This window comes from Megalobrama amblycephala, linkage group LG14, assembly GCF_018812025.1.
Source record: "Megalobrama amblycephala isolate DHTTF-2021 linkage group LG14, ASM1881202v1, whole genome shotgun sequence".
Lineage (NCBI taxonomy): Eukaryota > Metazoa > Chordata > Actinopteri > Cypriniformes > Xenocyprididae > Megalobrama > Megalobrama amblycephala.
In genome coordinates this window covers 30,878,776-30,904,655 of record NC_063057.1, presented here as the reverse complement: position 1 = coordinate 30,904,655, position 25,880 = coordinate 30,878,776, and the positions used below count along the sequence as shown (strand labels likewise).

The 25,880-nt window shown below is 38.4% G+C and overlaps 1 protein-coding gene across 1 annotated transcript; it reads left to right on the top strand.

Annotated features, from left to right (window-relative positions):
• The first annotated feature begins 16,428 nt into the window (after positions 1-16,428).
• LOC125244414 lies at positions 16,429-25,141 on the top strand. The gene is made up of 6 exons (XM_048154501.1): positions 16,429-16,805; positions 17,869-18,009; positions 19,780-19,946; positions 23,612-23,926; positions 24,836-24,963; positions 25,037-25,141. Exons 1-6 carry the CDS (start codon positions 16,429-16,431, stop codon positions 25,139-25,141), a joined length of 1,233 nt encoding a protein of 410 aa, XP_048010458.1.
• Positions 25,142-25,880: the final 739 nt, after the last annotated feature.

The following is a 25,880-nucleotide window of genomic DNA, read 5'->3' as shown; positions in this document are numbered from 1 at the left end:
GTGACATTCTGTGTTGAGCTGAACTTCCTGTACCTGAACACAGGGCCGCATTAACAGTAGACGGGGCTGAAGCTCCAGGGCCCGAGCAAGGAGGAAGCCTGTGGTTAGGTCTGTCATGATAACTGCAGTATTGTAATATCATGATAATGACAAGCCAACCGCTGACGAATCCAAGCAACTGCCACAACCACGAGGTTCATGTTTTTTCTTTTCATAAGGCTGTGCTTTCTTGTTTTACACTTAATACATGTGTAGTAAATGAGCTCAAAGGGAAATATGAATAATTAATTATAAATGTTTGGATCAGTTAATATAATTAACTTGATGTAGCTGAATTAATATCACAATCAATTAATCTGTTCATCCAGCGAACACTCAGATATGATCATCTATCAACTTTCAGAAAGAATATTTTTCCTTGATTATTGATTGATTTATATTTTATTACAAATATTGAAGATAATCACAAATGCTTTGTTCATATAATCTAGTGGTACAGTCGAGGTCAAGTTTACATAAACCTTCCAGAATGTTAATAATTTTAACAAAATAATGAAAAAATTGCCTGTTTTTATTTAGTGTTTCCCTGAACAAGCTATTTCACATAACAGATGTTTACATACAGTCCACAAGACACAATAATAGATGAATTTCCACAAAATTAACCCATTCAAAGGTGTACATTTACTTGAATCTCAATACTGTGTGTTGTTTCCTGCAGAGAGATTGGGACGATTCGAAGGGCTCTGGTCAGTCAGGGGGTCCATTCAATGTATTTTGTATTAAAGCAAGAGTTCAGAACTGTCAATTTAAGTTTATGAGCGCCAACAAAAAAACAAAACAAAAAAACGGCGAGTGGACTATGAGTTTGCACGATCGCAAATTCTATCATAAAAACAAAGAAATGTAGAATTATGTAAATAAGAGATTCAATGTGTGAGAGCTTCATTTATTATAAGAACTTTGTGAGATATGACAACATTTTAGTGATTACAGAGGGAGCACTCTTTGCGCGCCTTCTGCCATACCTTATACAGTAGGCCTATTTTCTGTTAAAATTAACAGTGGTTTGTGAACGTAGTGAACAGACGTCCCCGTTTTGGTGCTCCGTCCACGAATGGAGCTGTCCGTGGAAATGTCCCCGTTTTATAGGTCGTTCAAATAACCCGCAAATACATTGCATTAAAGCCCGCCCAACATAGGCCCTGTCCCAAATGGCACACTCCGGACTTGTCCTCAGAGTCCGCACTTTGGTGACGTCATGTAGTGCAGACCTATAGGGCCCTTGGCGCGAGTCTACGAGTGCGCATTGAGAGGTATTTTTGGGACCGACTCGATCGTCACGCCGGAAATAACGGTCTGGTTGTTTTTTGACAGGAGCTGCAGGTTCGGGGAATATGCTGCCTATTTTTGGTTTTGTTTTTACCATTGTGTTTGCGAGATGGCTTGCCATGCAGAGAAGTCGTATTTTTGTGCTCTGTGCCCGGTTGCATGAAACTCCTTAAGCTAAGAAATCCCTTAAATATAAGGTTAAGGGTACCCTTAGTGAAACTTGGGTTGCAAGAAAAAAACCCTAAGGGTTTTCTTAAGGAACTTAAGGCTGTTATTAAGTTTTTCCCCTTAATTATCTAAGTGTTTCCTTAAGCGTTGCTACAAAGTCCTTAGCGACCATTTCACCTTAATAAATTTAAGGGACCAAAACAGCTCCCTTAAATCAACTGACACTCAAAATACGATGGCTGATTTAGTGTTAATTGAAGAGGAGGAAATACCAAGGCGTGTTTTTAATGATCGCAATAATCCTTTGGAGACGATGAATGATATACAGTTATTGAGAGAATATCGGTTTGACCGCCAGTCAATCCTTCGTCTCACCGCGACACTAGAACATGACATTGAGCACCAAACCCGGCAGGTAACTCCATAGCACAAATATATTAATACAAATGTGGTTTTAGCGAGGATTTGGCTTTGTGGTTCGTTATGTTCTGTTTACTGTTAGAGGTAGTAACTATAGCAACCGCTGCGATCATTGCCGTATGTTGTCAGAAAATACCGTGAAACGCTTAGTGTAAACACTTAGGTAAGGGTGAAAGTTAAGAAGTTTGTTGCAACGCTCTTAGTGAAATCCCTTACCTCAGGGATTTTTTCTCCCTCAGGGAAACCCTCACTTAAGGAGTTTCATGCAACCGGGCACTGACTTCGTAGTAGAAGACAAGATTTTTCATGCATACAAATGTTGATGTTATGCATGGAGGAAAGGGTAAGGAAATTCAATTTATTTACTTTATAGCTAAACGTTATAACTTGTCAAAAGTCCTTAGTGCATTAAGTCATTTTATTCTTTGATTTACAGGTCAGCCATTTGATTAGATATACGGGATTGAACCGAGCTATGCCGGTGCTTCACATTTATTTTGATGCAGAGAGAGACACACGTCCTGACTACCGTCTCAACAGACAATCAATCAATGGTCTTATTCAGATTCTTCTGGAAATGACACAGCAGGACCATGGATGGGGACAGCACTTGGAAGTGCTTGTTTTTGTGTACTGGCCCGCAGAGTTACATCACAGACATTTTCTATTCCAAAATCTACTGTGTGCAGAATTGTGCATAAACACAACCATGTAAGTCATTTTTTAATAGTATTTTTTTATTTTTATTGAACTTACAAAACTGAAGAACTTTATTTTAACTGATGACACTCAGTGACTGAGAAAAAAAAAATCATTTGTTTTACAGTTACTGTAATTATTGTGTTATCTTGAAGTGCCTTTTGATTATTGACTTTGAATAGTTGAAAAAGAAAACATTTTGTGTACATCTACCTCAGTTTGTATTGTACATGTTGAAGAACATTTAATATTGTGCACTGTATAAAATTGTATAATTTTATTTTCCTTTACTTGGTGGCAGTTGTTTATACAGTTTCTTATATTTGTAAAGAATTTTGAATTTAAATTACACAATTCAATGACATGGTCAGTGTTATTACGCATCTAATGCAGTTATAGCTGTTCTTATTTGTGAATTATCATCATCCAAACAACTGATTATAGAACAGGGGACTATCAAACCTTTAAACCAAACTTACCACAAAATGTGCTAAAAGACGGGCAGTTTTCTTGTACATTTGCAATGTGAAAATAGGACATTTACTTTGTTAACAAATGTGTCTGTACCATTACATGTAGAATAGTTTCTAACCTCACCAAGGATATATATAAATATTGTTCTGCTTTTTTAAAAGTAAGGTGGACACAATAAAAGCAAATTATAATTCTCAAGAACGTTTATTTAATATAAAACAAAACAGTACAACAGTAACATGAACAATAACTTAGAAGTTTTGTATTTTTATTTTTTTGTGTGGAACTTTTACTGTAGTACACTCTAAAGCATAAACAATATAAGACTCAATGATTCTCTGCCCTCGCAAACCGCTCTTCCTCTCTTGCGTCTGACTCCATCTGACGGCGGTCCTGTTTCTCAGCGATTTCCTTTATAACTTCAAGTGAAGTAAGCTCATTTTGCCTCTTTATTTTTGTGGGGCTTTTACCCTTTCCTCCACTTGGCCTGGCAGATGGTCCGGGAATCTCTTCTGCTACTGGACCTACACTTTCTTCAGCCCCTGATGATCCTGGTTTTACTGCATCCTGCACTGCTGGTTCTGAATAAGAAGGGGCAGAGGGAGACTGCAGGCAGTCTGCAACTACAGCACTTGAGGGACCTGCCATATCTGATGGGGAAATTTGTGCACTGGGACCAGAAGAAAAGGTGGCCACAGGCCGTACGTTTGGTCTTTGGCCAATGGCTGAATGCATGGCCTCAAAAAAAGGCCATGATGCTGCTGTCACCTCCCCTTCATCTGTTCCAGATCCCATCTTGGGCAGGCACAAATCCTACAGCAGTAATAATATTAATATTAATATTAATATTAACAAATATGTTTATAGAAAAAAAAATTCTCTGTAAATATTACAGCTTAAACTCATATATTTTGGCCTCAAATCAGTAACAATTACATAGTTGTGTTTGTAGGGGATGTATTGAAAATACCTTATATTTTCTTTTAAGGTTTTCCCTTTTTTTTTTTTTGCTTGCTGGGGATTGAGTTGGCCTTGCAGTCCCATATCCTTAATAATCTCCCTAAATATGTGTAAACAGTGTTCAATACCATACAAATCCAAAAGTGATGAACACAATTCACACTTACTCAAACCCTTGAGCAGATGCGTTCCTCATGCCTGTGAAAGCCTTATCCCTCTCCATACGGAGCTGAATAAACTGAAAGGTCATCTCATCAGTCCCTTTATTAGATAAATATCACAAATATCTTATACAAATATTATAATATTTAGCATCGAGAACAGGTTTCTTTTCTTTTGCAAAATATTATCTCCATGTCAACTACACAGCCTGCTTTTGCTTATGCCACCTGGGCATTAGACAATATATACATACTTATTTAAATAATGTATACAGTTGTAATAATACATAATGTTCCATTTGAACTAAGATTACACTTTTAACACATAATAAACATGTGCGTGAGTTTCAGATGAATTTACAGGTTTAAATATAAATACTAGGTTTACATATGACTCAGTAAAACCATGACATTCGGTTCTATTTATTTAATGAATCATAATGTGATCGTATTATTATGTTTGAGATATCAACCACTGGTCGATGACCATAATGTTTGCATAAACTGTAGGTAACAACTGGTAAAATGTACACCTAGGTCATAAAAACCGTAATGATACCTACACTTAAATATTTTCTTCTCAGCCATGTTATCATGAAATCTCCTCCCATCCGTTGTCTGATTGGCATTTCGCAAGGATTCCTGGGTAGTTAAAGTGTGCGGAGCCTGCATCTATGCGGGCATCGCAGAAGACCGCTTCAAGGGTACAAAGGGGGGCGCTGCTGAGCACAATTCAGAGCATTAAAATGCTGAATGGGACGGCCTACGGACTCGTAGACTCGGCGAACACGCGCAATTTAAGTCCACGAGACCGAAAGTCCACATGAAGTGCGCCATTTGGGACAGGGCCAAAGCAGCCTGTTATCGGAGCAATCATGTAGTGATTATATTCACCAACAGAGGGGGCTGTTAGCCTGACGTGGTCATACTCAATTCTAGTCAGAATATGAGTCTGATACTGCTCCATTGGGCTTTGATTATGGGGGCGTATTTCAACCGATCCAGGAAAGACCTCAATTGGATAGACCTACAACCAATCAGAGCTACAGAGTAAGTGATGTATGTTGAGCGACGCATAGTTGTCAACAGAACTCTTCTTAGCGACCATCGGGGCCAGCTGATAAATCAAACTTTTGCCGAATCCCGTAGGAAGGACGGCAAAGACATCTTTCCCATCGACAAATGCCTTGATCGCGGTCCTCTGTTCCTCTTTTAAAATTAATGCGCTGTCGATATCTTCTATAACGGACGCGATGGCGGAATCTACACATCTCAGTTCTTCAACAGCCATCATTGTTGTAAACTAATTGACCTTTCGCAAAGACTCGCCCCCCTTAGTTACTGTTGCTTTGTCCGACAAGCCGTGGCGCAGTCACGACACACAGAGTGGAAAATACATCGCGGAGCAAAGAGGAAACTGACAACGCATCGACAGACGAGACAGAGCAGGTTACTTATGATATTAAACAAAGTCCCAGCTTTCAAACTGTGTAGTTATTAAAAAAATTCAAACAATAAAAACCGTTTTGTGGCTCTTTAACGTGTTGTGACCATGATCGTGACAGATTGCTGTAGCGCCTCAGCTCAAGAGGCTCGTGAACCGATCATCTCTTCCTACTAGTCCATTTATAGCATCAAATAAACATGAATGAACATGAGAATGAATGTTGTTTCAAACGCGGAAAGACGTCAATATGCACAATTTTTCAAGTTTAACTCCACCGATGTTAATCTTCTAACTCCTGACTGCTTTGTCGGACAAAATGGCGGATGCGGCGTTCTGATTGGTTAGATCGCTTGTCAATCAAACTCCCCAAGCGCTCTTTGATGACGTGGGTGGTTACGTAACCGCAGATAGCCTGTCCATCATCGATTAAAGCCCGCCCTGGCAATTTGATTGGCTCGGCCTTCTGGGAGCCGAGCATAATTACTCCACAATGGATCGAGTCCAGACCGAACTTCCCGTCCAAAAAATGTTGTGTGCGGGGTTCGGGCTGGCACCCAGGCTAGGGGGCTGTGCAGCTACGCTGTCACTGCTACACTTGGCCGCGCGCACTCCGCTAACCTGGACCAGAGCAGAGCGCCATTATCATCAGTTATCAAAAGAAACATCGTTATCTATTTCGACTTTCAAGGTAGTAACATAACTATTTATGTTAAATTAAAGTAATATGGTTATGTGTTTTATAACAGGGTGCGGGATTGTTTTGGACAGTTTAAACATCCCCATCGCAGCAATTTCCACACGTCTTATCAAGTGGTGACGGTACACTCAGATATGAATAAATAAATAATACACTTGCAACTTACTTAGTGCTTATAATGAGTCTAAAATGCAAAATAATTATTAAAAATAGTTACAAGTTTAAAAAGTTAGGCTACAGTTGGCTAGCCCAGCATGTAAAAATGAAAATATTAAATTCACTAATAATTGTTACAAATATTTGTTAAATGTTGTTTTATTTATCTAATCTAATATTTATGTTGTTTTATTTTTGTAATGTGATTTTTCAAAATAGTATAAGTTTTTTTTTGTTAGCCTGGTTAATAGTGGTGAATTGTTTTAAAAACAAAACAAAAATTCTTATAACATTAAATCACAATAATTATTAATGTAATGATATAGTGAACCTGCAAAAGCGGAGAAAGCGGAGTCACGTTGCTCACCTTTGTGTGCACAATATTTATAAATGCCATTTATAACTTCTATTCATAATGGAGAGCTGTGCACGCGCAAGTGACGGGATTGTGGGCGTGCAGAGAACCGCTTACACACCGTCGCTTTGCAACTAGCTACTAGAACTACCACCGATTTGCGGCTTTCGTGTGTCTCTCATTGAAAATGAACTAGAGACTTTGCACGTCCCGTAAACTGTCTTTATGTTGAAGTAGGCTACTGCCCGCCCAATTTATCAGCGGCCCACCAAGAATTCTCCTTAATCTTCCAGGAGATGTTCTTACTATATGTGTTTGCATATAGTACTACTATATATAAGTGTTTGCATTTGTAGTTAGTAACGTGCTGATTTTTTTTTTACATTGCAGAGTGGAGAAAAAAAAAAAAAAAAAAGAAAAATCCGAAAACTTGCTTGTACATGTTTTTATATTAGTGCAAGTTTATTAATAAATCAATAAACAAAACCACCAGTCTTTCACATATCAAAGATCAAGTTTAATTGAAGTGGGGGCGGCAGCTGAAGTGGAGATCAGCTACTAAACAAGAACATGGCCTTGACAAATGAAAGAGATGAATTAACTAAAGAAAGAGACCAGTTCAATCAGGAGAGAAATGAACTGTGGAAGATGCTCAATGAAACGGGTAATGTTAAATTATTGTACAATTACTAGTACAAGTGTTTACTTAAATATCTAAATGGGGTCATTCCATAAACTTGCACTTTCTTTATATACATTTAGTTATATAAATCACAACCTGCATTTATTTTTACCTTGTTTGCTCAACGATTCGTTTTGCAGTGATTGGTCAGATGACTTCTGCTGGTTAACATGAAGTACAGTATACAGTGCTTGCATCACTTACATTATATTAATAATGATGGTGCTCTGCTCTGTTCAAAGAATAAAGACTCAGAGAGGAAATAAGTTGTTTTGTGTTTATGTTAGCGAGCCTAGCCCACAGCTCATTGGTAAATACACAAACAGTCATGGTATATGCGTTATGTTACGAACCCCACTTTCAAAGAGCTCGCTAGGGAAGGGGGTAAGCAACATAAAAGGACACGCGAGACAAAGAGAAACAATTTATTCGTTTATTGATGCCGCAGCACTCGCGTATCACAGGCAACTGTTCAGGTGGTATAGAACCAGCTCTCTGATACAATGAACATGAAATAAACAAACGCACAGATCAACAAAATAAGACAAAAATAAAACAACAAACAGAACAGCTTAGTAACATCAGCGGGCCATCAGGACGCACACAGAACTCGTCGGGCACAACTGGCCGTCCACGTCAGCTTACCACACGAGCCCTCTCTCAAGTGTGCGCCATGCTCACGTAGAGCTAAAGACAGTGGCGGCTACACGACAGGTGTTATAATCATTGGGGATTCCCAAGTGCGCACCACGCTCACATAAAGCCAAAGACAGTGGCGGTGGCGGCCTGGCGACTGGAGTTATGATGGAGGCAGCACAAGTTCGACACTCAACAGCATCCACCCATGTCTACACACTAAAAACTCCTGGGTCAAAAATAACCCATAATGTTATTTTTTACCCAAATCCTGGGTTAAAAAGGGACCAACTAATTTCTGTGTTATTTCAACCCAGAAAAATGGGTTATTCTTTTTGACCTAACTTCTGGGTTAAATACCTGACCCACATTTTGGGTTAAAATAACCCAAAATTGTAGTTAATATAACCCAACTTCTGGGTCAAAAGAACAACCCCAATATCTGGGTTGAAATAACCCAGAAATTAGTAGGTCCCTTTTTAACCAAAGGTCAAAAATAACCTAACTTGGGTTACTATGCCAATATGCCTTATTTCAGAAAATAAAACTTCAGGCACTTACACACTTCAAGCACTTTTACATTTTTATTGCATTAAATTAAATTAAACTCTACATAAACTCTACACACTTGGACCTATTTATTTTAGGTCACACTGTAATAACATTAGAGAAAATAGAAAAATAAACAACTCATTCTCTCTCAAACATTTGACAACATTCAATAACTGGATTGAACTTGAGGGACAAGATTTTTGATAGTGTCCTCATCTTCACCTGAAAGACAGAAAACAAGACAACATGAGTATTGTTAATAAGTCGAGACAATTGTGAACCACTCACCAGACACTCTTTGATTATCAAGCTAACAAATAATCACTTTAAAAAAAAAAAAAAAAAAAAAACGTGGCCCAATTTGCTAGTTAACTAATGTGGTTCTTTTGCAGCATTACCCATTTTGTGTGAATGACAGTCTATACTGTCCATCTTTTCTTTCATTAACAAGTGTAATAATGACATTAATGCAAAGGTGAATATCTGGCCCATTATTATGCATAACAGCTTAAAGACAAGGCACAAGTATCTTTTAACTATAAGGGTTATTATAGAGATGCATTCCCCACTGTCGAAGAAGTTGTGACTGTCACAAAATCTTGCACTGACACATTTAAGGAATGTGCACTCTCATTTAGGAATAGAGAGATGATATGAGGGATAGTTCACCCAAAAATGAAAATGTGATGTTTATCTGCTTACCCCCAGGGCATCCAAGATGTAGGTGACTTTGTTTCGTCAGTAGAAAAACGATCGGTTTGTGCGAGAAACCGAAAATTATTTATATCATTTTTTACCTCTAAAACACCACTATGTCCAACTGCATTCAGCAATCGCTTAGGTTTTGTGAAAAAGATATCTGGTAACGCTGGAGTCTGGATTGGTCTGACTGACAGTGATGTGGAGGGCAGATGGAAATGGGTTGATGGCACCAACATGACCTATGAGTGAGAAATCACTGAATTAAACTGATTATTCTCTAATAAATGATCATATCTCACAGTCAGTATCATATCACACAGGAAGCAGCACTGAACATCTAATGCTGATCTGTTCTTTCAGGATCTGGGCGTTTGGAGAACCAAATGGATATGAAAGAGAGAACTGTGCTGTGTTATATTCATCAGGGTGGCAAGATTATCCCTGTAATGATGATTTTAAATGGATCTGTGAGAAAAATATTTAAAATAAAAAAAGAAAGAAAATGAAAAAAGCAATTAAATGAAATATATTTGTGAAGTGTGTTGTAACTGAGTTTCTTAATATTCTCACCATAGATGTAAATAATGACAGTAACTACTGTATAAGGTCAGTGAGTAAAGTACATGAGAACATCTTATCACAATAAACACATTATTTAACATTATTTATTAACATATTTAATAAAGCCCAAACAATGAGTTCAGTCAAATATAACCACCAGTAGCTTGAACTCAGTCCACAAAACTATTAGCTTTGATGAAGACAAAGACTGAACATTAAACCTTTAGATGACACACAGCTCAAATACTGAAGATTGACCAGATCAATACAGTGAGAGACACAGATAACATGCAGTCACTGAAACAATGTTGATGCTTCAACTTTAACATTAGTGTTGAAACAATGGTGAGATTTCAACAAAATCATCAATGGGAATGTCAGTGAATCAACATTACACTATGATTGATTGTACATCACTGCTACTGAATCAGTATTGAAATGAACAAAAATATTCAATGGTAAATATTGAATGATCAATGTTAATGTGATGTTGATTCAAAGTCACTTAAACAGTATTAATATTTCAGCAACACTTCAATAATGCGTCAACAAATTCCTGACCATTTTAAAAATGTGGAAAACATTTTAAAATATAAATGACGCCTTTCCAGCAATTTAGTCAATTTATTTTATTTGACAGTTTAACACAATCTATGACAAAATGACGTGCAAAAAGGACAAAAGCATCACAACCTTTAAAAAACGTTAATTTCAGAAGTCTAATGTCATCATTACAAGAGCTCCAATGATTCAAGATCTGGTTTGCATCAGAAAACTGACTCTTTTCCTGTGGGTTAAAGAAAAAAAGAAACCATGATGTTACTTAAGAGCAAGTCAATTCAGTTGTCACATTCAGGAATATTAATATGCTAAACACAATATGATTCACTTTTTATAAAAACAGAATATTCTAACTATTTCTAATACTGTTAAATTACGTATATATTTAATCTATATATCTACAATTGTGCTGTTCTCTATGAACATTTTGCATTTAGTCTATTAACAAGTTGTAGTAGAGTGACCCCTTCTGTTCAAAGAGGAGTATTGCATATAATTGTTTAAGTCCTTAGATGATGACATCACTAATGTGAGACAAGTTTCAGCAGCCTAGAAGAGATACAGCAACGGCCGGAAGTGAGGCAAAATTTCATTGTAAAATAACAATCTATTTTTGATATAGTCAATGTTAACTATAAGGAATGTAAAGAGCATTTGTTGTGTTTATGTGAACATGTTATTGACTTAGAATTCTGTATTTTGTACTTTTACAGCTTTACGTTATTCCTCGGACAGCAGTAAATCCTGAAAACCATTCCTAGGAGATGTTATTTGACTGCATACTCAAGCAAGGCGTTTGAGATCAAGGGCAGAACAACAATCTATTAACGCTTCAATGTCTGATGGAAGCACTATGGCAAGGTGTCCAATCTTTCTAGCCAACTTTATCTCCAGCCCTAATCTCCAGTTTATCTCCAGACTGTAGCGAAACATTCGCTAATGTTGAGGAGATGGTCGATTTCAAGTTTTCTAATAAGTGAATAATATTAATATATTGAGTCAGTTGAAGGCCACACTGCTAAATAAGGCCCAGGTCTGGATGGTTTATGTGGCAGAACACTGAATCACTGTGCTGAACATCTTAGTGGAGATCTCCATGTGCTGTTTCAGTCTTCCTGAGATCTAGGGTTGGTACCTGATCTGTGGAAAAGATCAACTATTGTTCCAATACCTAAAAAAGCTAAGACAGGTTCTTTTAATGACTATCATTCTATTGCCTTGACCTCTTTGGTCATGAAGGCATTTGAAAAAGTGATCAAAAAGCATATAATGACAGCTTTAGATCTGCTCCAGTTTGCATATCACGCTGGAAGAGGTGTAGATGATGCAAAACTGTTTCTGTTAAATATTCTCTATCAGCATCTGGAAAATAGTGGGACATTTGCGTAGGTTTTGATTGTGGATTTCTTGTCAGCATTTAACAGTCTACAATCTGTTAATTTAGGGAAAAAAATGTATTAGTCAGTTTAATTTTAATCATGGTTTAGTCTCATGGATTATGAACTTTTTAACAGATAGGCAACAAAGGGTTAGGGTTAATGGAGTTTTATTGGACATGTTAAACACCTCTATAGGTTCACCACAAGGTTGTGCACTCTCCCCAATCTTTTATTATAGTAAACACTAATGATTGTCAAAGTTTACAACACAACAGTCATTTGGTCAAATGTGCAGATGAAACTGTTCTTCTTTCCTTGCTTTCACACTCTGACCAGGGATATGGTCCAGCTCTGCATGATTTTATCTCTTGCTCACGTTCATGTCTAAAGCAAGATACATGCACTTTTTAAGAATGTAGAAAAATGGATTGTTTCTTGAAAGAATTTAATGCATCTTATTAGATCCAGTAACAATAAATCAAGTGCAAATAACAAACGCACAAAGAAAGGAACAGATAAATGATAAAAAAGATGCACCATTGTTTGAAACCCACTTGTCTGAAAGTCATTTATGTAAGGTGGTTCAAAATAAGACTTCTGTAATCAAACAGCTGTGCTAAGTCGGATCAGTCTACAAACACAGTGATTCATGTCATCCTCTCCCTCTATTGCTACTTGTTCTGCTTGTCACATGTTCAGTATAGCTTTCTCTGTCAGCGACAAGAGATTTACATGCCATAAACTCCAAGTATAATAGGGAAATAGGCTGACAGAGAGAATCTCAGAATTAGAGACACGCATCCAAACTTTAATCGAGGATAGTAAGAATGCAGGGGCTTCAGATACTGTTTTGGATGCGACTAGCTTAGTGAACTCTGTACATTGTTCGGTTCCGGCTGTAGAGCCCGTGCAGCAGGGCAATTGGGTAAAGGTGATGTGGACTAGCCACGGAAAACACCACTCTTCCGTTCAAATAAGAACATCAAACAGGTTCTCCCCACTCAGTGATGCACCCACTGAGAATCCTGTTGAGGCGAATCTAGTTATTGGCGATTCTATTACACGGAACGTGAAAATAGAGACACCAGCCACCATAGTCACATGTTTGCCGGAAGCCAGAGCAGCTGACATCAAAGCAAATTTAAAAGTGATGGCTAATGCTAATAGTAAATACTCTAAAATTGTAATTCACGTCGACACTAATGATGTTCAACTTCGCCAGTTGGAGATCACTAAAATTAACATTAAAGAGGTGTGTGAACTCGCAAGTACAATGTCAGGAGAAGTAATTTGCTCTGGTCCCCTTCCTGTACGTCGGAGTGATGAGATAGTTAGCAGATTATCATCACTCAATGGCTGGCTGTCTAAGTGGTGTCCGCAGAATAATATAGGTTTCATAGACAATTGGAAAAGTTTTTGGGTAAGACCTGACCTGTTGAAAAGAGATGGTATTCATCCATCCCGGGATGGTGCTGCTCTTCTCTCTAGTAATATGGCACATAGTCTTAGAAATTAAACATGACAAACTGGGGCCCAGGACAGGAAGCAGACAGACTGGCTAAACCGACCGTCTGCTAGCTGCCTCACATTTCAGAAGTCAGATAAATCCCAACACATAGAAACTCTTACACCTAGATATTATCCCATAGAGACTGTGTCTGTACCCCGAATTAGTAAAAACAAAAAAACTTCCAAACCCATTTAAAGGTAAATATTTAATTGATGTTCAACAAATAAAAAATAGAGATAATAATGATAAACAAATGATAAAGCTTGGGTTGTTAAATATTAGATCCCTTTCTTCTAAGCACTTATTGTAAATGATATTATCACAGATAATATTATAGATTTGCTGTGTTTGCCAGAAACTTGGCTAAAACCGGACGATTACATTACTTTAAATGAGTCTAGCCCTCAAGGTTACGATTATCGACACAATCCTCGACAGAAAGTCAAAGGGGGAGGTGTTGCTGTAATTTATAGTAATATTTACAGTATCAGCCAGAAGTCTTTCAAATATAATAGTGATGGTACTTTATGTAACGTTATATAAGTAATATTTACATTTGTGCTGGCTACTGTATACAGGCCACTAGGACACCATACAGAATTTATCAAAGAATTTGCTGATTCGCCAGAGGAGAACTGGCCCCCCGACTAAGCCTGGTTTCTCCCAAGGTTTTTTCTCCATTTTAACACCTATTTGCCACCTGATGTCACCTGTTGGAGTTTGGGTTCCTTGCTGCTGTCGCCTTTGGCTTGCTTAGTTGGGGACACTTGACATTTGATATTCAGCAGTGCTTTGATCTGCCTGCATTGACACCATTTTCTTTAAGAGCTGCTGTGCAGCCAAAATTATATACCAGTTATCACTGTAAAACTGCTTTGACACAATCTGCATTGTAAAAAGCGCTAAATAAATAAAGGTGACTCGACTAGACAAGCTTTGGAACATACTATAAAGTCATACAATTGCGTCTTTGCTCTCTGTCGCATCCTGTCACCGTAAACTGGCCTGTCAATCATCTTACATCCTCCACCACATTTCATTTATTTAATTTTCTACCGTTTTGGAGAGAAATGGAGTACCATGTTGATCTGCAGTCGCTAGTCTTTCATGTGGAGAACTCTCCTCATATGCATAATGATGCATTTAAAAGTTAATGGCCAATCAGATCTGTATGAAAGTCCACATTGGTATTGCAGATGAAATATAACACAGATAACATTAAATATTTTCTAACAGGTTAAACTGATTATTAGTCACTCAAACCTCTCACCGTCGGTCGCGCATATCCACCTTGTTTTGTAGTTTTTTTTAACACTTTGTACCCGTATTTATAGTTCTGAACTGAAACCTCATCCAAAGCGCAATGGGTTGTGGGCAATATTAGCCTTTATATTGTGCATGGATTCACACTTCGAAAATCTACAGGAAATAGTAGACCATTCGGAGACTTTTGGCATAACTCTTTTCAACATACTATGCTTTGGGACACACTTATTTTAATCTCACATACTATTTAGGATGGATAGTATGGACATTGGGACGTCATGAAGGCCCAGTCCTAAAATGCTCATGATGAATGCTCATCATGAACTGACACACCCCACTGATTGGGACACATGCAATAGTGAGTTGGTGTTGATACGGTTTCCATATATATAGCAGAAAACATTATTAAAGGGTTAGTTCACCCAAAAATGAAAATGATGTCATTAATGACTCACCCTCATGTCGTTCCAAACCTGTAAGACCTCCGTTCATCTTCGGAACACAGTTTAAGATATTTTAGATTTAGTCTGAGAGCTTTCTGTCCCTCCATTGAAAATGTATGTACGGTATACTGTCGATGTCCAGAAAGGTAATAAAAACATCATCAAAGTAGTCCATGTGACATCAGTGGGTTAGTTAGAATTTGTTGAAGCATCGAAATTACATTTTGGTCCAAAAATAACACAAACTACGACTTTATTCAGCATCGTCTTCTCTTCCGGGTCTGTTGTCAATCCGCGTTCACGACTCCGCAGTCTAGGGCTGCCCCAGCCCCTAATAGTATACTAACAGCGCTTATTGCATGACATGGATGTGCCGGTGTGATCACTTGCATTTAACTTAAAATACTCCATCATTTTGGTCATACACATAAGAGTAATGCCACCTGTGAAGGGTCTACTTTTATTTCTGTAAACTCACAATAACAGCAAAATGTTGTGCTTTTGTAAAATAATGAAAACAATCAGGATTCGCGTTCTGTTGTCTCGGTCTCTGAACTTGAGCACATAAAAAACATGAGCCGAAATTTAGCGTAAAGCTATAGCCTCACAGATACGAGAAATATGCCTATGAAAAGCTTGAAATTACTACTTTTAAATGAACCAATTAAAATGGAAAATACATATTCTCAGGTTATGTAATTCATACGAAACATGCGCATGACACGCGTCCACTTCTGAGGAGATGACGAATCAGCATTGTGATTTACACACACACTCAATTTAGTGGGAGTTAACAGTGTTAACTGGAATTTTTTAATTTAGTGCAGACACTTTTTAATTTTCCCTCCAAATCCACATCCCATTGGCAGACAATTACAGCAGGTTTACAGCCAAATGACAACCAGAGGATAGAGACGTTGAAACGTCTTTCAGACACTAGATGGTCAGCTCACACACAAGCAACAAAAGCACTGCACCAGAATTACGGCAGGATCCAGGAGTCACTGCAAAAGATCAGTAATGACACAAACCAATGTCTTACTGCACGGGATAAAGCCAGGAAACTGTATGTGAAGATGGACAAGCTAGAGAATGGCATTCTGTGTAATATGTGGAATAACATACTGCAGCGTTTCCACAAGACGAGTACTGCTTTACAGGCAGTTGACCTAGATTTATGTACTGCTGTTAATTTGGTCGCTCGTTGAGGGATTGTGTTGCCAGTCTTCAAGAAGAATTTGACAAGTTTGAGAGTGATGCAAAAAACATGTCTCCGTCGTTGTCCCAACAAGTCTTCAAAGTGGACATGCAGAGACACAGGAAAAGGAAAAATCAAGCGGATGAATCCAATGAACCTGATTATGAGCAGTCAGGATGCGAAAAATTCAAAACAACTGTTTTTATCGCCATCATAGATCATCTCATTGCTGAGCTGGATAGGAGGTATCACTCCTACAGAGATATTCAGCAGACATTTGGATTTTTGAGTGAGATCCCATCCATCCCCCTACAAGATCTTCGCACAGGAGCAGCTAATCTGCAGAAGAAATATGCAGGTGATCTAGAGGAGGATTTTGTGGATGAAATTGGACAATTCAGACAATTTATCAAAGAAAACAAGGACACCTCAGCAAAGGCACTGCTGCAACTTATAAGAACAAGGAAACTACAATCAGTGTTTCCAAATGTTGATATTGCACTCCAGCTATTTATTACTTTGCCTGTAACCAACACCAGCAGGGAGCGCTCTTTTTCAAAACTGGGACTAATTAAAAATAGACTGAGATCCACAACGGGCCAAAACCGACTGAATCACCTGTCTCTCATGTCCATCGAAAATGATGTTCTGCGCAATTATTTATTTATTTATTTATTTTACTGGTCTTATTAAGGACTTATCTGTCAGAAAATCTAGAAAGAAATATGCAATATATAGGAATATGCAAAAAAAAAAAAAACATATTTGCATATGTGCTGCTGCTGTTTTTATGGCTTTGTTTTATACACAGTTTAGTGTATTGCACAGTGGTTTGTGTCTGAGTAATGAATTGTGATTTTGCACTGATGCAGATGCTGTAGCCTACCTGTTGGTGTATAAAGCTGAAAGCGGTAACCAGCTTGCAGTTGAACTGTGAATGCAGGGAATTCTGTTGCTTTGCTGTTTATATTTACATATTTCCTTTGTAATTGTTTTGTGGCTGTGGTGGCAGAGGGTAATATATGGTATTCTTTCCACTTACATCTCATTGTTTCTTGATCATAATTAAAGGGCTGCTTCTAAGCACTGGGCCTTGTGCTTGTTTGTAATGTTCAAATTGTCATTTTACCACTTGAAGGAATGTATAGGAAACAGTAATATTGGCTGTCTCACAGGGGGGGCTCACACAAAGAGCAACCTAGGGCCCCCAACCACCTTAATCCTCCCCTGTGCTCACACAACAGCAGAATACAGATGTCAGTCCTGTTTTAGACATGGTTCTGTGCACACAGTCTGGATATGAAACTAAAGTGACTTCCTTTCAGTACTACAAATGAATTTTGTGAGTAAATTCATTAAACAAGTCTAAATATGCAAGAAACAAGCAAGAACACTGATAATGAGAAGAAACTTTCCCTAGCAATGTCAAGAAACCAGCATAAATACTCTAGAAACCGGATTGAAACCCTTATCATTTTTACTTCTGTTAGTGTTATCTCCTTGGCGTAGAGTTGATCAGGTTGTTGATTGTGGCCTGTGGGATGTTGGTCCACTCCTCTTCAATGGCTGTGTGAAGTTGCTGGATATTGGCAGGAACTGGAACACGCTGTCGTATACGCTGATCCAGAGCATCCCAAACATGCTCAATGGGTGACATGTCCGGTCAGTATGCTGGCCATGCAAGAACTGAGATGTTTTCAGCTTCCAGGAATTGTGTACAGATCCTTGCAACATGGGGCCGTGCATTATCATGCTGCAACGTGAGGTGATGGTCGTAAATGAACGGCACAACAATGGGCCTCAGGATCTCGTCACGGTATCTCTGTGCATTCAAAATGCCATCAATAAAATGCACCTGTGTTCGTTGTCCATAACATACGCCTGCCATAACATACCATAACCCCACCGCCACCATGGGCCACTAGATCCACAACACTGACATCAGCAAACCGCTCACCCACACGACGCCATACATGCTGTCTGCCATCTGCCCTGTACAGTGAAAACCGGGATTCATCTGTGAGGAGAACACCTCTCCAAAGTGCCAGACGCCATCGAATGTGAGCATTCAAACATTCACTGATGCTCCAGAAGGAAACACGATGCAATAAGAGCAGGAGGGTGAAAACTTTTTGAATTTGAAGATCAAGGAATATTGTACTTACATGTTTCCCTGAAGACAAATTAAGTATCTTCTGTTGCTTCCAAAGGGCAGTACTAAAAAAAAAAACAAGAAAATGTTCAAAAGTTTTCACCCCCGTCCTGTGTTACTAAATTGGTTTGTTTTGCTTCTTTGTTGCCTAACCTCAGATTTCACAATTTCCCAACACAAAAAAAAATCAGGAAAGCATTGGTGAGACTGATACGTGTGCAGTATGCATTAACAAACTGAGGATGTAAACATCTCATCTCATCTTGAATCTGCTGAAATGTTTCTGTAAATATATTTCCTTTCCAAATGTGCATTTCCCCAGTAACCTGCCACAGTCAGTGCTTGTTCCAAACGTTGTAGAGGAATTTTTATTGCTTATCATTTATTCTCCTAATTTATGAATGGATGCATTAATACTTGTTTTCTCTGTCTTGTGTATCATTTAAAACAGCTTGTTCAGTGGAAAATTACTGCTAATGCTGTTCTCTTTTAAGAAACGCTTCTGAAACTAACAAAGGAAGTGAGGCAAAGGTGCAAATGTGTTTGTCTAGACAGCTTGGACTTCAATAGGGCATCTGCTAAGTTTTAGACCCCTCTCTTTTTTCAGTTTTTATGATCCTTATGATAACGTGTTCTGATTGGTTTGGGGTAACAAGGAACAATAAGAGGTGTATATAAGACAGCCGCTCTGGATGAGGGTGTTCTTCTCTCTAGAACTGTGGAAGATTTCTTCTTCTTTAAACAACTTTCTTGCAAGAATAAAATTAACAAAGACATTTCCTGAGTGTTTGTTTCATTACATTCTCACCACTGAAAGAATAAAGAACTTTTCCACAACAACTAACAAGTCACTATGAAATAAAAATCAACAATTCTTATTTTTATGGAATATTACAGTGTTTATGAATGATTTATCAATGCACATCATATTTAAAATTCATGTGCCCTCATAATCATTAATTAAAATAACTTCCCCTCCCTCTTGCAATGACTTCTCTTCTCTTCTCTTCTCTTCTCTTCTCTTCTCTGATGAAGTGTTTACTGGAGCAAGAGCAGCACAACCTGTCAATCACATGACATCGCAGCAATGGCAGAGTTTCACTCAAATAAGACTTTCACAACTTCTGTTTCATGTCAAAGGGTCTGATGTCACAGGTTTTTGTTTTCACACATTGAAGTTTGTTTGTCACTGGCTTTAAAAGAAGACTAGTGCTGACTACATCTACATCAAACAAGGAACAAGATCATTTAGTGTTTGACGGTTAAAGAGCAGAAATGTCTGATGGTATTAATGAAGATGTGATCAGGACTGAGTCTGAGAGAATGAACACAGACAGAATGGAGATGACAGTGGTAATCTATGAGAGTGCAGAATGTGTGAGAGATCATGACTTCAGGACAGAGACAAACACACACCAACCACTTCAGCGTACAGGTAATCACATTCATTACTTTGATCAAATCATCAGAGTCTGCACATGTTCAGTCATCTAATGTCAGACCTGTGCTGTTCAGAAGTGATTGTGTGAAGATCAGAAGAAGCTACAGTGTGTTTGGTTCAGCTTTGTGTTCTTCTGATGCTGTTGTCGGATTTAATAACTAACCATCTGTATATGATTTTGGAGAGAGAAAAAAAACTGATTAAAATATTTACTCAGCCTGTGTGTTCAGTTAGGATGGTCAGTCCGTTTCATCTGAGGCCTAATTGTACGAGATCTGACACTGACGTTGTTTTTCCAGAAACTTGAAGCCTTTCAGTCTGAGGCATGATGCCTTTTTGAAATATGACTCATTCGTAATAAGTCTGAGGATGTCCTAAAATGTACACTGTACCTGAGGCCTTCATAATAATATTCATGAGAATGCTGCTCTATCTTTGTGTTGGTGTAGAAACAGAAACCACAGCCTTGAGTTTACAGGCATAGCGCTGTTAGTTACAATCGTTCTGTGGCAAACAAATGAAGATGTTTTGAAGATTTCACACAGGAACTTGAGGAAAAAGCTTAAAAGAACACAAAAGCACTATTGAAAGTAGCTTAAAATATGACCATATGACCTGGGGTTCATTGATGTTCAAGCACAATTTAGTTACATTTTCTCATCAATTTTGATTTCACTGGATTAAGTAAATTGACTTTTCTCTCATGTATAACTGTATTGTGCTAATTTAAACCCGGCTGCTACATCTAATCACAATATCACAATAGTGTCCTTTAGGAAGAGCTTTTAGTTATGCAAATTAATTTTTACAGACAGGATGTCACGTGCTCTTGTACTGTTACATACTTTGCCACATATTGGCCTCAACTACTAAAAGTAGAGTGTCAAATAGCAGAGGACTACAGAGTAGAAACACATATAGCTTCCATCATTTCCATGACCAGGTGAACATAAAAGCTTGTTTATGGCAATATAAACACTGAACCAAGGGTACACATACGTAAGCAATAAGGTACTGTGCTATGTATCAATGCAACTTTCATAAAGTAAACTTTCACTAAAAGCTTTCCTTCCGCCAGAAAAATAGTCCCTGACCGTGAACAGCAACAGAAGTTATTACGCCATTATTACATTATTACACCATTAGATGGAGGCAAAGACTGTCTTTATGAGTGTGTCAGTCAGTAGTGTGGTAGATTTTCCCCTAGTCACCTGACTTAAGTTTACCTGGGTCGTCTCCTAATTGATGCTTTAATAATTTATACGCTAGCGCGACTCCTAATCGACATCGGCTGAGTTGGTAACATCTTGACCCTTTTGAACACTATCACTTGGGAATAAGGTCTCTAGTGTAGTGAACAGCACATTCCAGGGCCCAGTTTATGGCTGGGTCCCTCTCTCTCTGTAACAGTGGAAAAAGGTTTGCTACAGTTTCATTGGATCTTGGTGGAATAACACAAAACAAAATTTCCAACGCCATCAGATAAAGATGTAAGGACAACATCCAGACACCTCTTAGAGGGCAAGAAGAAGACCTCTTGTACCAGGAAGGACAGGACTTCTCATTGGTCCACATGTAGTTTCTGCCCTTCACCCATCTAGAGATTTTGTGCTTTGTGCAAATGAGATCCACAGGGGAGAGAAGGGTGGGCCACACACTGTGTGTATCCTCTGATGCCAGCAGCCAATCACAGCACTCGAATGGAGAAGCACCAAATTGCAATCTCCTCCTCATTGGAAAGGGATAAAGGTACCCTTTCAACAGATACTCCTTGTTCTGAGTCTCCCATTGGATGGACATAATAGATTCACCGTTCTGAGTCTCTAGCCTGCAAAGATACACCATAACATTCTGAGCCTCTGTTTCATCAACAGAGACAACAACAGGTCCTATGATCTGAGTCTACAGCTTGTGAGGCAGCAACAGAGATGACCACATTCTGAGCCTCTAGCCTGCGAGGAAAGAGACATTAACAAACACTACATACAGAGTTTCTGTCCAGCGAGACAATAACGACATCTGCAACAAGGTTAAGCTCAGAAGAGCAAACCTTCACTCCAAGGTACCTTCGTCTGCGTGTTCAGATTGTTAAGGACCTTCTGCACCTACACCAGGGCCTGAATTGGTGCTGGACTGGTGCCCTGAATTCAGAGAGGTGGGGAAGTGGTCATCTGATGTACTCATTAACACACCTTGAAACACACCTGAAATAAATACTTTGATTGTTGCGATCCTATCAGACTTATGATAGCAACCTGAATCGTAACAAAGCACTGTTCGCCAGAGGAGAACTGCCCCCCCCCCCCCCCGACTAAGCCTGGTTTCTCTCAAGGTTTTTTTCTCCATTTTAACACCTATTTGCCACTTGTTTGCCACCTGTTTGCCACCTGATGTCACCTGATGGAGTTTGGGTTCCTTGCCGCTGTCGCCTTTGGCTTGCTTAGTTGGGGACACTTGACATTTGATATTCAACAGTATTCTTGACATTTGATATTCAACAATGCTTCTGATCTGCCTGCATTGACACTATTCTTTAAGAGCTGCTGTGCAGCCAAAATTTATGTACCAGTTATCAATGTAAAGCTGTTTTGAAAAGTGCTATATAAATAAAGGTGACTTGACACCTTAAGTGATGTGTGATCCAAAAATCACAACATCAGCAGTGACGTGAGTAACAATCCCTATTTTACTTTGTGTCCTTGGATGGGCAAAAGTAAAAAAAGTAAAAAAAACTCTAGTGTTCCCTAACTTGCTGCGCAGCAATAACCAGACAGACTCCAGACTATGCCTTTGAATATACTTTATTCACAGCTGGAGGACCTCATATCAATCACAGAAAATCCCACCAGCAAGAAGAATACAACAGTTTATATGCATGGTAAAGCATTCTACAATTTGATTGGTTCTTCATATGTCAAACCCTTCTGTTTGTAGGTGAAGCAAGATCTGCCCAAATCATGTGTTTATTAGTTCGTTGGTTACTCAGTATCATGAGTATTATATTATATTTAGATTTAGTTGTCTAGCTGTCCCTAAGTTTATTTTCCCCCTTTTCTTATATTTGGACATGATTCAGACACACACTGATTTAGGCCCAAAGTTTGAGGACATTTAGGTTTCAAAAGCATATAAATAAGCATATAAATGTTATTCCTGCAAGGAAAAGAAATGTTAGTTATGATTAATTAAAAAGTTCCATGACAGTAGTGAAGACTTTTACATTGAAAAGATTGAATTGTTGTGAACACGGAACAAGACGCAACTGACAAATGCTTTGACTAGCGCTGTCAGTCAAGGGAAAACCCCTTAACTGTTAAAAGGACAAGATAATACATCGGACATTTAAACAGATTATTTATTATGATCATAGGACTGACCTGAAGGAAAATCTGAATGCAGGTAATAAATCGCTCACACAATCTCTTTCTCACAACACTCTTCCACATAATACAGTAAACATCAATGAACAATATCAACTGAGAACAAACAGTTTAGGTTGCTAAGAGAACCATTGAGTGAAGCGGTCATAGCCATGTTTTATTGTTAATAAAACAGCTATTGACCAATCAGAATCAACAACAGGAACTAACCGTTTTATAAAACACAAATATACAATAAGGAACTGAGAAAACATTCATCTTGATGTCTGTCATTTTCAGGAGGTGATTATGTGAAGATCAGAAGGTCCAGAGCAGCTGCAGTGTGTTTGGTGCTGCTGTGTGTTCTTCTGCTGACTGCAGTCATAGTGCTGTGTGTCCACATCCATACAAAGAGCTCAAACTACACACCAGAGACATACCAGCTACTAACTAACATCACCAACCTCACACAAGAGAGAGACCAGCTACTAACCATGATTACCAACCTCTCAGAAGAGAGAGATGAGCTGAAAATAAAGAACAAAAACCTGACCAATGAGAGAGAGCAGCTAAAATTGGAGAAAAATGATCTTCAGATGAGTCTTGGTAAACTGGGTGAGTTTCTTTTGTCATTTTAGTAGTTTCTACAGAGCAGGAATATAATCTGGTTAGTATTCATAGGTGTTTGAATGTCAAGTGTAATTCTAGTGCACATATTCACAGCATGGAAAGAGTCTATAGTACAAAATAAATTCAGTAACACTTTATTTCAATTGTCCACTTTACACTTTCTACTGACTACAAGTAACTTTACAACTACATGTCAGTTTATTCTCCTAATCCAGACCCTAACCCTAAACTAACAGTCTAGATTTGGAGTGTAGGTACAATTCCTATGAATACTTTAAGGCCAGAACACACCAAGCCGACGCCGACGAACTAGTGGCAACGAAAGCAGACTGCGGGGTTTGCTCACGTTGGCAGCGTCTGTGTCCAGAGTTGCCCTGACACACCAAACCGACGCTAAACAGCCGACGGCCAAGCAGCACGTCAGTTCTGCGCCTGCGTGAGATGAAATGCCTTTCCGAAACAGCAGGCGGCAGTAGCTGAACAGCCAATCAGAATGATCCAATGGCCCGATGGACCGACGAGCTCCGACGCCAATTCAACATGTTGAATCAGCCGAAAAAAGGCCGACGAGGACCAACTTCAGCCGACGGTGTGGAACACACTGAGAAAACTTAGTCAGCCGGCGAAGAAAAAGGCTTGGTGTGTTCCTGCCTTTAGAGTTTGTGTTCATAACTGACACTTGTTAAGTGATGCGTTCGGGTTAAGTGACTTATTTTAAGGGTGTTTTCACACCTAGTTCCCTCCAAACGCTCGCGGTTCAGCTTGTATATGTGAACAAACTAAGTGATCTCAAAAGAGATAGTTACCACCCACTAACACTAAAGCTCACAGATGAACAAGACAAGTTAAAAAGACTGAAACAAGTGCTAATAGTTAAACTGGTTGTGTTTACAGATGGATGGCTTTACTATCAATCCAGTCTTTACTTCATTTCCTCTGAGAAGAAGAACTGGGCTGAGAGCAGAAGATACTGTACAGAGAGAGGAGCAGATCTGATCATCATAAACAACAGAGAGGAACAAGTGAGTGAACGAGTGAAAGTGTGTTTAGCTTCTAACCCTAAATGATGACATGTATCTGTGTTATTATTCTTAGGAATTTGTCAAGAAACGTTTTGATAATTTCTGGATTGGTCTGACTGACAGTGATGTGGAGGGCAGATGGAAATGGGTTGATGGCAGAGCACTGACCTCTGGGTGAGAAATCACTGAATTAAACTGATTATTCTCTAATAAATGATCATATCACACAGTCAGTATCATATCACACAGCAAGCAGCACTGAACATCTAATACTGATCTGTTCTTTCAGGTTCTGGGCGTCTGGACAGCCTGATAATTACAATGATGATGAAGACTGTGCTTTGACTTATTCAACAGAATGGAATGATTATCAATGTAGTAGAGCATTAAGATGGATCTGTGAGAAGATTATTTTAAATGACACATTTCAATAAATATGTGAGCATAATGCATTATGAACACACAAGCAACTCATAATAATGCAATAAAGCAAAATGTAATAACTGCACACAATGTAATGAGTATTACATCACTAATAACTTTTTTACTAAATTTTAAACCCGCTACAAAATGCCTCAGATTTAAATATTTAAATATTCATGAAATTATTACAAATTCTACTTTACATTACTACATATTCATCATCCAAATCATCTGTATAACAACCTGTGAAGAACTAAAGTTACGTTTACCTCAGAAAGATTTGGCAAATAATGACTTTAGTTCAAAGAGAGAGAGAGAGAGAGAGAGAGAAAAGCATTTCTATAGAGGATCATCAATAAAATTATAAATAGTTTTGTAGGAAATATAGTGTAATAGTCTGATTACTCTTTATTTTTAAGATGAAATTATACAGGTGCTGGTCATATAATTAGAATATCATCAAAAAGTTGATTTATTTTACTAATTCCATTCAA

Excerpts from the sequence above, each read along its gene's own strand:
- LOC125244414 (XM_048154501.1), top strand. The coding sequence starts at position 16,429 with ATGTCTCCGTCGTTGTCCCAACAAGTCTTCAAAGTGGACATGCAGAGA. Across the intron at positions 16,806-17,868 it reads ACCTCAGCAAAGGCACTGCT|AGTTGATCAGGTTGTTGATT; the intron begins GCAACTTATAAG and ends TCCTTGGCGTAG. Across the intron at positions 19,947-23,611 it reads CCAACCACTTCAGCGTACAG|GAGGTGATTATGTGAAGATC; the intron begins GTAATCACATTC and ends TGTCATTTTCAG.